This window comes from Dipodomys merriami, unplaced genomic scaffold, assembly GCF_024711535.1.
Source record: "Dipodomys merriami isolate MVZ:Mamm:240054 unplaced genomic scaffold, mDipMer1.0.p SCAF_11, whole genome shotgun sequence".
Taxonomy (NCBI): domain Eukaryota; kingdom Metazoa; phylum Chordata; class Mammalia; order Rodentia; family Heteromyidae; genus Dipodomys; species Dipodomys merriami.
In genome coordinates this window covers 45,578,758-45,594,281 of record NW_027202382.1, presented here as the reverse complement: position 1 = coordinate 45,594,281, position 15,524 = coordinate 45,578,758, and the positions used below count along the sequence as shown (strand labels likewise).

Sequence of the window (15,524 nt, the reverse complement as noted above, 5' to 3'; positions counted from 1 at the left end):
TGTGTGTGTGTGAAGGTAGGTGGAGTCTTAGCTGAGCAGTCTGGGTGGGCTGTCAGACCCTGAGAGGGCAGTCCAGAGGCAGCAGGACCCAAGCTTAGGAGGCAGATTCTCCACTCAGTGGGTTTTCATTGTTGAGGAGGAGGAAGCAGACAAGATGGTGAGATTCTATATACTTCCAAATGGAAGATTATCTCATGAAACCTTTTAGTGCAACTTGGCAAGTGGGCGAGTCCCCTGTGATCGAATTCCCTGCCACCAGAGCACTTAGGAACTTAGAAGAGGAATGAGCCCAAATTGCTCATTAGCAAATGGCTCCAATTTACTCATCAGTGGAATAAGCCACCTAATGAAAAATAAACCTTATTAGGCAGGGTGTTTAGTAATTGTTAAAGTAATGACAACAGTGATATTAATAATCGCTACCATGCAGCGAGGGCCTCGTGATGCTGCTGGCACCAGCCAGGCGGCGGCCTGAGAGAGGGCTCCCTGGGATATGAGGAAGCTTGTCCCGGTCTTCCCCCACCCCCGACCTGTGATAGGGACCCAGGGCAGTGGCCCTGCAGGAAGGCAGGCAGAGCCCTGGCTGCGTTTGAGGTGAGCACTCTCCACTCCCAGGTGCAAGCGAGGAGGACAGTGGAGAGGCTGGGGGCTTGCGCAGCCTGTCTAGCCAGAGGGGCCGTGGCCAGACCCCTCCCTCTGCCTCACTGGCCAGTGCATTTTCTGACTTGGTAGACAGAACCCAAAGCCAGCCTGCCTGTCTGCCTTGTTTTTTCTGCCTTGCCTCAAAAGGAAAAATAGACTTCACCCCTGAGGGCTATGAAAACTTCCTGTCTCAGGCCAGGCCCGTCATGTCGTGTGTTGTCACCTGCCTCTTGCTGTCTGAAGCTCACTCACCCCTCTGGGGAGCAAAAGCAGCCTAAGTGAGTGGAACAACTTGAGTTTCCCCGACCAGCCCTCCACACACTTGCATGGCTTCCCACGTACACGGCCCATTTTCCCTCTGTGGTGCTCACTGCCCTGCCCTGCAGTTCCCGGGGGGGGGGGGGGAGCCCTCTTCCCAGCGCTCCCAGCCCGAGTCCTGCCAGGGCTTTGGCCTCTCAGAGTTTCACAGCGAGTCCATCTCAACCAGTCTCCAGCTTTCCTAGAAAGAAGCCGGGCAGTTCCCTCCGGGCTCTCGTGCTCAGGGCCCTTGCTGCTGCAGCTGCCTGAGGCCACCATTCTGAGGACAATTCCAGCCAGCATGGTTCCGGCAGGGCTGCCCTTGGCGCAGCTGTGTGGGATTCAGAGCGCTCGCTCTTTAAAGAGCCACTAAACAGATGAAGCAGGTGCATTCTTAGCACATCGAGTGCTGAGGTCAGGAGTGTATAGAGAGCCATTGGTGAGGGAGCCAGGTATCCTACAGAGTAGGAGTTTGAGTCATTTTAGCAAAGCACTGAGATTAATGGGCATTTTTGCTGGTGTTTGGGAAGATGGGGCCAGGCAGGAGCTAGGGAAGCAGCAAGAGGAAGCTTCTGGCCCTGCCCAGAAAAGCGGTGACTTGGACTCAAGTCTTTGGAGGTTTGGACCTCCTGCTTGTTAAGAACTAAGACACACCTGGGCTGTACCCAGTGGTGACAGGAGACACCCCATCCTCACCTGCAGCCCGGAGAGTATACCCATCCCTAGGAACACAGAGACAGAAAGCACACGATTGGGGGAGGACCGGGAGTGGGGAGAGCCTGGGTGGCCCTTTGCTCAGGCTGTACTAAGAACATTCTGGAGGACCATCCGTGACACTCCCAGGGACCGCTCATGGTTGAGCCCTTCCCTCCACCCTGAGTGTTTTTGATTGCACGAGATGCTTGGGTTGCAGCACTGTCCTTCCCCGAAGCTCAGGTGCCCAGGACAGTTCACGTGGCAGGGCTCTTAGGTGTCCTCAGTTAGTGGCAGGTGTATGTCACTCCAACCAACTCCACGGGCCTTAGTTTACAAAACCCTTATTTAAAATGGGAAAGTTGGAGAAAATGATTGTTTAAGTCCTGGTTTTATGCCCATATTGGGCTTGAACTGAGTTTTTTTCACACAAGGCTATAGCACTCGACCACTTGAGCCACACCTGTACTTTCAGCTCTTGGCTGGGTAAATAGGGATAAAAGTCTCATTGACCTTTCTGACCAGGCTGGCTTTGAATCACAGCCCTGGGATCTCAGCCTCCTGAGTAGCGAGGATTACAGGTTTGAGCCACTGGCTCTCAGCACAATACTCACTATAGATAGCTCTGGTAGCCTGGGTTCCACGCTCCTCTGGAGCAGTGTCGCATGTCATGCACTCACCACTCCACGGTGAGTGCTCACCGGCAGCCTCACCTTCTCAGTGCTGTCTTGCAGCTCCTACCCCTCGGTAAGCCTGCCAGCCTTTCCCACCCCCATATGGAAGAGTGAGGATGCCTGCATGTTCAGCTTGTGCCTTATATATGTAGAAAAGAACACTTACAAGTGGCCTTTTATGACTCATTGGCTTCTTTTTTCAAATAAAATGCCCCCTCCCCAAAGCAGGGCTTGGCCGTGCGGCTGGCAGGTCCTGTCGTACCCTTCACCCCTGCACCGTGCCCTGTGCCGGCAGGGTTGTCTTCTGGCCTGGCTCCTTGGGGTTTGGTCAATGCCTATCTCAGGGTCCTAGCTGCAAATGTGCTCCGAAGTGCGTTAGCCACACAGCCCCGAGGACAGAGAGTTGGAGTGACAGCTCCTCTCAGCTGCTGGCCTTCCAGCAGGGGAAAATTCCAACCACCTGATCTGTTAAGGTTCTCACTGGTAGCAGTTCTCCTTGACTTTCCTCCCCTTCCTTTCTTGTCCCACCTTTAGCCCACCTTGCCACAGTGGGCTAAAACTCTTAGGAGACTGCAGCTTAGCAGCTAGGGAGCATGCAGAGAATGCCACCACCAGCCCCGAGCGCGGTGCTGCAGCGGGGGCTGGCCGAGTCCGCACCCACTCACTCCCTGCAGCGCAAGCCCTCCCGCTGCCTCTCCCCGAGCCTGCCCCTGCTCAGGATGTAGCCTGCTAGCCTTGACCTTGTGCTGTGTGCCACGTGACGCTCACAGGCCAACGCACAGGAAGAGTGGCGAGTGAGCTCTTAGGAACTGCGCTGTTCAGTATAGAAAAGTGTTACCCTGGCAACAAGCACACTCCACTACCAGATGGCATTGGCTTTTATCTGTGGCATCCCATAGCCATTGCCAAGAACCAACCCATAAACCCTGTCAGTGGGCATCTTGCTTGTGACCATGGCGACATGGGCTAGTTTGTGTAAGGAGGCTCATGGCCCATCTGTGATGCATGGACAGATCTGTCTATCAAAAGCCCAAGGTTACTACAACCTGGTACGTGCAGATCTGCTACAGACTGTCACACCCTGGATATGTGAGGATCCAGAGTGCCTGGAGTGGTGGAGTGGGATGAGCACCAAGCTTCATCATGATGGAGGGCGGGGTGGGGGTAGCCTAGCACCACTCAGAACAGAGAATGGCCAGGCTCTGCCAGCCATGCTCAGAAGCTGTGTTGTACACTGTGTCGTCTGTGCATTCTCTTTTGTTCTCCAGCTTAAGTAATAAAATCTTATTGAGAATCCCAGGGGTGTGGGGGGGGGGAGGACGGGGAGATTGTCCCACCTCAAGGTGGATCTTCTTTTTGTTGTTGTTGTTATTGTGGTGATACATCAGTTTTGTACTTGCTAAGAAAGCTTACTCTCCAAGGGCAGGGTGGTAGGGGAAAAACAAAGGAGGAGGCAACCATGCTTGATAAGAAATGTACTTATTAGCCGGGCGCCGGTGGCTCACGCCTGTAATCCTAGCTACTCAGGAGGCTGAGATCTGAGGATCGCAGTTCAAAGCCAGCCCGGGCAGGAGAGACCGTGAGACTCCTATCTCCAATAAACCACCAGAAAACCGGAAGTGGCGCTGTAGCTCAAGTGGTAGAGTGCTCGCCTTGAGCTGAAGAGCTGAGGGACAGCGCCCAGGCCCAGAGTTCAAGCCCCACGACCGACAAAAAAAAAAAAGAAATGTACTTATTACCTTGCTCATGTAATTGTAACATATTTTTGCAATAAAAAAACTTAATTTAAAAAAAAGAAAAAAAGAAGGCACTCTCCAATTAGACACACTCCAGCCCTTTCTATTTGTTGTTTTGTACCTGTTCTAGGGCTTGAACTCAGGACCTGTGCACTATCCCTAAGCTTTTTTGCCCAAGGCTGACACTCTACCACTTGAGCCACAGCTCCACTTCCAGCTTTTTAACAGTTAATTGAAGATAAGAGTCTCACAAACTTTCCCATCCAGGGTGGCTTTGAACCAGATGCTCAGCTCTCAGCCTCCTGAGTAGCTAGGGTTACAGGTGGGAGCCACCGGTGATCCTGATATGTCCACCTCTCTGGGCCGAGGCCCACTGTCATCCACTGTAGCTTTCCTATAGCCTCGGGTGTGGCAGCAGGATTCAAGCTCAGGGCCTGGGAAGAGTAGCAGCTCAGGTACCAGCTTCGATGCTAACTGGCTTCAGATCATTCCACCCTGGCAAACTCAACATTGTTCAGCTGAGGAGCAGCTGAGTGCCACCAAGAGCTTCCTCTGTGTGGGCCCTGTGCCCGCCTGCATCAGAGGTAGCATTGTCTCAACCTAGAGCGGAAGGCGTGAGGGGCACATTCAGAGACATAGGAACAGGGTCTTCCCAGCAGCGATGCCAAGCCATGATTCCTCCTGCTCCTGATTCAGAAGCCTTGGAAATTGGGGACATAGTGCCTTCTTTCTTTATTTATTTTTTTTTTATTTTTATTTTTTTTTTGTCGGTCGTGGGGCTTGAACTCTGGGCCTGGGCGCTGTCCCTCAGCTCTTCAGCTCAAGGCGAGCGCTCTACCACTTGAGCTACAGCGCCACTTCCGGTTTTCTGGTGGTTTATTGGAGATAGGAGTCTCACGGTCTCTCCTGCCCAGGCTGGCTTTGAACCACGATCCTCAGATCTCAGCCTCCTGAGTAGCTAGGATTACAGGCGTGAGCCACCAGCGCCCGGCTCTTTATTTTTTATTTTTATTGTTATTATAAAGGTGATGTACACGGGGGTTACAGTCATATTAGTCAAGCAGTGAGTACATTTCTTTTTATCACCTTTCCCTCACTCTCTCCTGGTTTTTCCCTCCCATCCCCACTCACAAGTTTGTTTGTTTGTTTTTTTTGTTTTGTTTTTTGGGTTTTTTTGTCCATCATGGGGCTGGAACTCTGGGCTTGGGCGCTGTCTGTGTGCTCTTCGTCTCAAGGCGAGTGCTCTACCCCCTGTAGCCACAGCGCCACTTCTGGATTCTAGTGGTTTATTGGAGATAAGAGTCTCACAGATTTTTCCTGCCCAGGCTGGCTTTGAACCTTGATCCTCAGATCTCAGCCTCCTGAGTAGCTAGGATTACAGGCATGAGCCACCTGCACCCGGCTACAAATTGTAATGATTCATTTTCAACATAGTGTCCAGTGAGTACCACTGCTGCATTTGCTCACTCTTTGTCCCTCCATTTCTGTGACCCTTCCCCCCCCCCCCCCCCCCCCCCGCTTACATAGTGCCTTCTTGACTGTGGTAAAAATTCAGAAGGCCATGAATCCCTCTCAGCCAACTTATACAAGCACCAGGTCCTTTGTGGCTTTGTGAAAAATAAGAAATGACAAAGTTCAAAGAGCCTCAGGGATCTGAAAGCCATTCAACTTGACTCCACACACCGCTACAGCCCCACAGGTCTTACCAAAAAAACTCTTAAAACACCGTGAATCTCATCGTCTACTAATTTGGGGCAACCCCAACCTCCGAGATGTCCAGAGAGTACGGCATGGTAGGAAGGGAGTTGGCTGTCATGGGAACGAATGGTTGCTTCTGTGGACTGGACTGTGAAAAACGGTTCCAGAAGTGGCCTTATGAGACTTGAGCAATGACCACACTGGATGCTTGGTGATACTGAGAATTACTGTTGTTTCAATATGGGATCGTATCACAAGTTTGGAGCTGTTTTTAGAGCCCTTATCAGAGACATGCGCTGAAACTGCAGAGCCATGCCACCCTGACTCTTACTGTGCCAGAGCCACGCATGGGCGGGGAGAGGACACTGGCTAGCCCGGCAGGCCATTGCAGCGGGGGGGGGGGGGGGGGGGGGGGGGCAGGCCTTGGGGCTCCTTCGTGCTGGCTCAGGTTCCTTTGTGTGAGTCTTCCATAATAAAAGGTTTCTAAAAGGTAAGCTAGTACTCCTTTGTACAGTTAATTTATGCTAATAAAGTTTTAAAGTGGGGTTGGGAACATGGCTTAGTGGTAGAGTGCTTGCCTAGCTTGCATGAAGCCCTGAGTTCAATTCCTCAGCACCACATATACAGAAAAAGCCAGATGTGGTGCTGTGACTCAAGTGGTAGAGTGTTAGCCTTGAGAAAAAGTTGCTCAGGGACAGCACCCAGGCCCAGTGTTCAAGCCCCATGACTGTCAAAAAAAAAAAAGAAAAAGAAAAAGAGTTTAAAGTAAGCTGGCATTGGAAGGTTGTTGGGTTTGGTTTTGTTTTATTTTCATTTGAGTCACAGCTCGGTTGCTGACATGCAAAGTGAAATTAGCTGGGTATGGCAGGTCATACCCAAACCTGGAGTACTTGTAGAATTAGCAGTGATTAGCAGTTCTGTAAATCTGTCCTAAAGTAAGAAATAACCCCTAACTCTGAAAGCTCTGTTGGCAGAGGTGTACATAGTAGTATTAGGGGAAGCTAGAAAGCTCTATAAATATCTTAAGAATAGGAGTCTAGCCAAAGAAACAATAGTATATCGCGTACCATATCCTGTCGCCCCTAGCACTATTTTTGAAGACTACATAGCACATGCAACTATTATGTCATCATTTGGGGTAAAAATTTTATTTGGGACTTGATATACCTGTATATCCGGGACTTGATATACCTGTATTTTATTTGTTGCTATTTTAGGAATTCATAAGATGCACACCTTTTTATTTATATTTTTTGGTGGTATGGGGCTTGCCTAACACTTTGATAGGCAAGTACAGTACCACTGAGTCACACCAGCCCAGAAAACACAAATCTTGAGTAATAAAAATATTTAAAGGAAATCTCCAAGAATGGATGGTCATTATCTTTGGATGGAATGATTTTTGTATAATGAGCATCTTTTGTTGTTGTTGTTTTTTGGTTGGTTGTGGGGCTTGAGCTCTGGGCCTGGACGCTGTCCCTGCGCTCTTCAGCTCAAGGCGAGCATTCTACCACTTGCGCCACAGGGCCACTTCAGGTTTTCTAGTGGTTTATTGGAGATAAGCATCTCACAGACTTTCTTGCCCGGGATGGCTTTGAACCATGATCCTCAGATCTCAGCCTCCTGAGTAGCTAGGATTTTAGGCGTGAGCCACTGGGCGCCCGGCTTGAACATGTATTTTTAACATTTTAGTATTAAGTTTGAAATACCAAAGTTAACTAGTAAAACAAGAAGACTAACTAGATACTGGTGGCTTATACATGTCATCCTAGCTGTTTAGGAGAGTGACATTGAAATTGAGAGTATTGCATAGCTTGAAACTCGATCTCAACAGTGGGAAGTTGAGTGTGGTGGTGCATGTCTGTCACCCCAACTCTGAAGGAAAGCTTCAAACAGGCAGGTCAGAGTTCAACTACACACTCCCAGGCAGAAAGTGAGGCCCTATCCTTTAAAAAAAAAAAAAAAAGATAAGGAAAACAAAGCCTCTGGTGGTTCACACCTGCAATCCTAGCTACTCTGGAGAGTGAGATCTGACACCTGCAATCTTCGCTGCTCGGAAAGCTGAGATCTGAGGATCACAGATAAAAGCCGTCTCATGCCAAAAAGTCCACGGGACTCTTATCTCCAGTTAACTACCTGAAAACTGGAAGTAGTGCAATGGCTCAAAGTGGTAAAGCTCTAGCCTTGAGCAAAAGAGCTTAGGGAGAGAGCACTTAGGCCCTGAGTTCAAGTACACAACCAAAAACAAAAACCAAACAAAGCAAAAACAGATGGAGGTGTAACTAGCAGTAGAACATCTGCCAATCAAACATAAGGCCTGTAGTTCAAATCCAGTTCTGCAGCATTAATTAATTAAACAATTTGTGATGTCTTTAGTATATATTTCTGACATCCATCTTCAGAAATTTAAATAATCACTTTACTGAGGCAGGTTATCAAGTAATAATAAAGTGAGCTAGATGTTGGTATTTTTTCAAAAATACTTGCTTAGTGGCCCAAGCTTCCTAGCAAGGAGAGTTAAGTGCAGTGGGCCCCTTTTGTAGGAGTCTTCTCGGGCCCGCCTCCATATTATGTAAGAGGCCATTGATTGATTCAGGGCTTGTCATTACAAGTTGTTCGGCTGACATCGCTTCTAGCAGGCTTCTCTTCGCTGAAGGCAGAGTTGCTGATCCAACCTTGGTGGTTTCTTGGCATCCTTAAGTAATGGTTCCAGTTACACAGACAGACCCACTGAATGAAGCCTGGTGTGATAGTATTTAAAAGTACAAAAGCAAGATCTATTTATTAGCGTTTCCTTAAATGTAGACAAATCTTGTGTTGCTGATTCTTTACCCAGTTTATATTCTCCCCCAATTTAGAGACACTCTCCAGTGCTCAGAATTAATGTCGGGATGTCGTTGGTGCCAAGGACTAATAAGGAAAGGGGGTGCTGATTGTTGAAGGTAGTCAGGAAACAAGGATAGGGAAGTAAAGGAAGAGATGGCCAAAGGTGGCGTCTCCAGAGACAGGCAGTAGGTTGGCTGGAAATCAAAGGATTAGATGTTCTGGGGCTGTTATCAGATAGACTTCATTCTGGCAGATTCTGTGAGGCCCAGCCCCAGCCAAGCAGCCCAGACACACTGTGGGCCTCGGGTGGGTCCCAGGGCAGGTCTGCCTCCTGAGCATCACATGGGAACCCCTATAGAAAGGCACACTTCTGGGGGCTGGGAAGGTGGCTCAGTACTACTACTTGCCTCACATGCATGAGGCCCTTGGGTTCCATTCCTCAGCACCACATACACAGAAAAGACTGGAGAGCACTCGCCTTAAGCTGAGTTGCTGAGGGACAGCGCCCAGGGCCAGAATTCAAGCCCCACGACTGACCAAAAAAAAAAAAAAAAAAGAAGAAGAAAGGTGCGCTTCTGTTGCTGGGCGGAGTCTGTTCTGTGTGCACAACGGGCTTCTTTCTTCTTTTTGCCTGGCATCTGGGAAACTGTACTTTTTTTTTCAGGTGATTTTTAATCTATAATACATGCTTTGGTTCTAAGAGAATAAAAGCACTTAAATGCATTTCCAGGATCATGTTTCTTTTCTGGAAAGAAAATTCAGCTATTTTGCTTTTACCTTCAGACTTTATTTTGGTATTATTTTCTCCCACTTTTCATCAGTCCCTATAAATAGGTAGTTCAGCCAGGGGCTACTGGAGATACTCTTACTCACTGTACAGTGTGAAAAACAACTGCTCAAAATCCCAGATGCCAGAATTACAGGGTCGTAGCCTTTGGAAAACCTAACTGCAGGAGGGGTCCTTGACCCAGCAGATAGTAAAGGCACGTGAAACCGATCCTGAGAGTTTCTAAGGCAAAGTGAATGGTGGTCAGATGAGTCGGGCCCCCTCAGCGTCCTTCAGAGAGTACAGGCAGAGCATCTGCTGGTGAGGCTGTTCTCAGGTGCTTCGAGGAAAGGGAGCAAGCCTTCCCCCAGGAGACAGAGAGGTGGCCACCTCTACTCCCCTCAGGCCCACCCAACTTCGTGGGAGCTGGCTGTTCAGGTGGGAGCTGTCATGTGTGCTCGTGTTTTGACAGGTGACCTTGGGGAAGGTGTTGAAAGTGATCGTCGTCATGAGGAGCCTGTTCATTGATCGAACCATAGTGAAGGGTTACAATGAGAACGTCTACACCGAGGGCGGCAAGGTAAGCATCCTGGAGCCTGGGGTATTATTATTATTATTAATTTTCAGTATCCCAAACCAAGTCCATGGTGAATGACGTTAAATACTAGCAATCGTAGCTGACATCATCCACAAACATTTGTCAGTGTGAAGATGAACACTGTACAAACAGCATCTCATCCTCTCTGCTCGCCGTTTTCATCAAGCTTCTGCTGCTTGCTCTAAACCTGATGCCCTTACTTGAATTTCTAATTTATCACCTTAGACCCTGGTTGCCTCATTAAATGTGTCTTCTGAGGAAATGGATATTTTATTTTCCAAGTCAACTGGCACATCAATAGCCCAGGGTTCAGCACTTTGCTTTCCCAGAACCATGAGGAAAATTCAAGTTGGTTTGTCACAACCCAATGACATTTCTTTTTTTCTTTTTTTTCTTTTTTTTTTTTCTGCGAAACTCACAAGTCACCCTCAGGAAGTCACTTCTGCTACTGAAAGACTCCTTCTCCTGGGAGATCTGTTTCTTGGGAAGTTCACCCAGGTGGACCCCTAATTTCTTCAGGCCACACACTCCATATGGCTCTGTGAAGAGCATCGGGGGATGCTAATGGGATCTGACAGCCTTCATTTGTGTCTGCTCCCTAGTGTAATGAGCACCCTGCCTGGGAGACCCACCCGGCTTCTGCCCACCACCTCCCCGCCTGGGCCTCCTCCCTGCCTCAGGAACTTTCCCTTCACCCTCGTTTCCAATTAAAAGTGTTTGAAGTCTGTTAGTACTAGTACTTAGCATCCATGGCCTCACTACAGTGAGAATAGTGTTCTTCAAAAACAGGTGATGAGTGCGGCTAGGCACCGAGCGGTGCTGCGCAGAGAGGTCCTGCCGCCACTCACCGGCATGAGAGCGGTCAGCCAGCCAGCAGTCCACAGCCTCCAGAATGCTGGCTCCGGGGGAAGCTTCAGACCAGGAACTTCGTCCTGCTTTCCCCAAGTTTCCTTAGTGATGGCCAAGTGTGAATAGGGAGAGTCTGCCTTTGGTCTCACCTTCAGGAACCAAACTATCCCTAGAACAAGCCAGGAGAGCCCAGTGGGAGATGAGGCAGCATGGCCTCCCGTGACTCTAAGGAGCTCCGGTTTCCAGAATGGTCCCCACACGGGGTTGCTGTGTGCCTTCACCTCAAAGGGTTCCATGCCGCAGTCACACCTGGAGGAAACAGCCCTGGCCTGTTTGCAAGTAGCTGGGAGAGGGTAAATCACAACAAATACACAAAGTCAGGATGCAAATGAAGCACCCTCGATTTATTAAGGAGTGGAGACTGCCTACTTTGCAGTTACCTTTAACATCCCGTTACTGGAAGTTCCCCATACTGAAAATCTCCAAAATAAGTGACATAGGCACTTAACTACCTGAGGAGTACTCGCTAGCTAGCACTATCTTTCATTGTGCAGCTAGAACTAGGGGAGTGGAAAATGTCTGTGTGCCCTCTCCCAGCTGCTTCAGAGACTTTCACCCCATCCTCATCTGACAACCACACAGAGATCACTAGTCCCTGCCTCTCCTGCAGGCCTTGCCCAGATGCAGCTCTGCCCCTGCACCGTCTCTTCCGTATTCCTTTTCCTGTTATCCATCTCTCTACCAAAGTACTGGGCTCTTTTCTCATCGCCCCTTGTAGCTAGTCTGTCCGCAGGTGCTGGCTCTCCCCTCCTGAAGCCCTCCCATTCAGCCCCTCCTGTCCACATCCTCACTTGAACTCTGACAGAATCTCTGTTCTTACCACTTCACTCTGGTCTTCAGTCTTAACTTGCTCCACACTTGGCTCCCCAGGCTGCCCCCTAAAATACATAGCCACAGGACTGTCCCCTTGCCTTTCCAAGGAGGAAGGGTCAGGTGTGGAACTTGTCAAAGGTTGAGCAACAATGAATTACAGAAAGCTCAGTTTGCAATTGGAGGCATGGCTCAAGTAGTACAGGGCTAGCCTTGAGTGAAAAAAAAAAAAAAAAGGCAGCAAGCTCCTATTTGTTTTTGTTTTTAGGCAGTGCTGGAGATCAAATCCCAAGGCCTCACACATACTTAGACAGCTTTATCTCCAGCCCCAAGTTCAAGTTCAGTATCTTTACTGGAGTACGTCTCAGAGCCTTTAGTTACTAAAGGAGTGAGCATGTGGTATTGTTCTTCAAGGTCACTGAGTTGGTTGGGTTTTCCCCTTTTTTCTTAGAATATATTAGGACACTGGCACCTTGCAGAACACATCTGAGAACCCTAGCTCCTTTCCAGTGTGCAAACGCCTAATTATTGGCCTTGCTTTCTGGTCTCGGGTAGCACCTTGGCACCCACTAGCACACTGCCTCCCCCTGTGGGAGCTGCCCTGCCAGTCTACCCAACATGCCCTCACCCACTCTCTCTCTTCTGCCTTTCCTTGCTTCCCTGGGCCTCTGCAGCCACGCCCTGTGCTTGGGATCATGGGCTCTGGAGGGGGCCACCGCCCCTTTGCCTCTACTTACAACAGAAGTCATCTTCACTTGGGACACAGCCAGTGAGTTGTAAAGTTTTTACCAGCACTACGATTAGCACATCATGGGTGTTTGTGTACACTTCTGTCTTGCAATTAACAAAAACACTAAGGATAAGACATTTATGGCCACAGCAGGTGTGCGGCTCACACTTACTACAGCATCAGCGAGTCCTCAGAAATAAATGGTAACTGGATGCTGCTGCTGTCACTCGTGCCCTGGTGAGGAAGTGTCCCGCCCACAGCCACGCAGGGCCAGCCCAAGGCTGGGTGGGCTGCTGGAGCTTCTCCAGGCCCAGACCCTCTCCTGTCACTCTGTGTCCCAGAACAGAAGCCTAGTTGTGTGCGGGAGAGGATGCTGAAATAGCCTGCTTAGGATGTGAAAATGTTTAGCTGGACTCAAAAAATGAGAAATGGGACTAAAAGCAGCAGCAGGAATGGAAGTCGTGAGCAAGGCTGAAGGCAGCACACAGGAGCGCCCATGCTGGCTTCTGGTGAGAGGTGGGTGTGGCCTCTCAGATTGTGAGCCCGGAACCTGGTTGGAAGTGTGGTGGGACAGGCAGCCTCTTGGTCCCTTTTGTAGCCACATGCACTGGGCCACACAGGGTCCTCCCAACTGGCCAGAGCAAGACTGAGGAGGCGGGCCCCTTTACATTCCCAGGGAACGTGGTCACATTCAGGGAAGCAAACTGGCTTACTCCAGTTGGCCCTTGACAAGTCACCAGAAGAAGATGTGGAGGGTGGCTAAGTGCTGGCCCCCCCCTCCCCCCCCCCCCCGCCCTTGGGCCCTTGGGGCATTTGCATGCAGGGGCCATTAGTGCACTCTGTGGCTTACAGTGTCACACATCCCATCAAGCTAGCCTTTGGAAGGTGCTGTGGCAGCTGAAGGTGTGGTCAACCAGAACAAATTGTCATTGGCAGTTTGGCTGTTGCAAAGTCACAGTTCTGTAGTTTGCTAAGTTTGTGGAGCACAGCTGGGACACTGGGTGTGGCTCTGAAAGTTGTCCTCGGCCTTCACCTCTGTCCACCAAACACTGCCATGAAGCCAGACTCTCTGAAAGGACTTATTATCCTTAGAGCTGTGGGGTGGCCCACCCCCCCCCATTCCTATCCCTCCACCCCCACTCCCCCTCGTTCCCAGCCGCTGCAGGGTTTTCCCCTCAGAAGCCATGCCAGCCAGCAAGGCTGCGCGGGCAGTAGCAGTAATGCACTATGCCCGGATGGTTACCTGGGATGCCGGCTTTGGGTCCCAAGCACTGATTCCTCAAATAAAGAATGAAAATGCTGTTCAGACTTACCGAGCACTACTCATTGTAATCAGAGAGAGCCGTGACTCAGCATGCTAAAAGGCAGGGTTCAGAGAAAGACCTGGCCGTTGTCCTGATTCTATACCAGTCGGACTGCAGTGAGGAAACAGAAGGGCCTCAGTTGAATCTATCTTATTAGGGGATTTAGGTTATGTTAATGCTATAGCTTCATTAATTACCCCATATCAATAAGAAAGGCAGCTTTTAGCCTCCAAGCGGAAGAGAGGGAAAGAGTGGAGCTATCAAAGGGAGCCTTCAAAGACAGCCGAGCTGTCTCCAGGGTCATTTCTGATCCAGTGTTCTTCCCACTTCAAAGTTGGGTGTGTGTGTGTGTGTTGGGGTCGCGAGGGCTGGGGGAAGCTTGAATCTGATTTCTCTAATAAGTGTTGGCATCAGCCCCGTTTGATATTAGATGCAGGGAACATTTTGATTTGTTATAGCCTTTGAAATTGTTCAGACGACCTTCAGAAAAATGGCCTCCGTTACTTCTGGGAAGAAGGGTGAGAGCCGGGAAAGGGGAGCCCAGTTTAAGTCCTAGGCAGACGATGCCCTGGAATTGTGCTTACAGCAGATTTTCAGTAACAAATGCATGTCCTGATTGAAAGTGAAAAGTTGAAGACTAATAGACCCGCAGCGCTGCATTCCTCTCGGGGCTCCTTCGCTCCCCATTCCTCCAGGGAGGCAGGCCGGGAAGATGACCACAGAGACAGCACAATAGCTCTGAAAACTTGGGGAGCCAAAGAGAGATGAGTCACCATTGCCTTCACCCCAAAGGGCACGTCTTTCACCTTTTGACCTTGCCCAACAAAGTTCCTAAAGAAAGGCTTTGACAGCAGAGGCTCCTGCGTGGCTTCCAAGTTTTATTTAGGCGGATCCATTTCACATCATTTAAAATGCTCTGTATGTGCTGCCTTTTGAAGTGAAATAAAGAATTGATAACGTTCTGATAAGCTGCCAGCGTCTTCACACACTGCTGAGTGAATTTAGCGGCCATCACTGTCACACAGCAGCCTGGTGCGGATCTGTGAGGCTGAGCCCGCCAGGAACAACCCCAGAAGAGCTGGCAGGCGACAGTCCGTGGAGAGCTAGGCCGCTGGGCCCAGACCTGCGCCCACATGCCCCGCCCATCAGTTCACTCTGGGGAGTCACCCTGGTGGCTTGCCGTCTCCACACCCATTTCCTTGGCAGCCGGACTTGATTTGATCATCTTCACCATGCAGGGATTGAGCGGATGGCGCAGATAGAGTGGGCTGAGGGCAGTCATCGTACCTTCCCGACCTCCTGATGTGACAGGTGATGGCCGTGGTCAGTGTCAGCATAACCTTGCCCACTGGTGTCAGGTCATTCTGAGTCTGCTTTTCCATGAATAAATCTGATTTGTCAGGATTTTCGCTACTTGTCCTTGTACATCGAGGCCTTTTCACATCTCGGGGTTGGTCCTGTGCGAGGCAGGAGCAGGCCCCGTTCCTACCCCGCCACGCCTTCTCCAGTCCCCAAAGGTGGGCTGAGCGGCCATAGGGTCAGCCACCAGTCACAGGCTGACTTCACCCTTTCAGGTCTTGCGCTTACCCAGCCTTCTGAGGGAAGCATCACTCATTTCCTGACACCACAGTTTGGAGAGATGTCTTGTTCACCAGCCTGAAGACTTGGAGTTGCCAGGATGTTCCTTGATTTGAATATTCCAGCTAGTAAAAGAAATTGGTAATCATACTAGTCGGTGCAGCAGATAAGCTAGCACTAATAAATATTCACTCGCATCAGCTCTGCCTTCCTGAAATGAATTCCTGAGATCTCCTTGGCCCCAAAGAGAGTCACAGTGCTGA

General features: G+C 49.9%; 1 protein-coding gene across 6 annotated transcripts in view; it reads left to right on the top strand.

Moving 5' to 3' along the window:
• The window catches only part of Med27 (mediator complex subunit 27), a 189,447-nt gene that overhangs the window by 153,816 nt on the left and 20,107 nt on the right, over positions 1 to 15,524 (top strand). For all 6 annotated transcript variants that reach the window (XM_070014885.1, XM_070014890.1, XM_070014889.1 and 3 more), the window contains one exon: positions 9,805 to 9,912. In XM_070014885.1, the coding sequence (XP_069870986.1) occupies positions 9,805 to 9,912 (108 nt within the window). The remainder of the gene's footprint in view (positions 1 to 9,804; positions 9,913 to 15,524) is intronic.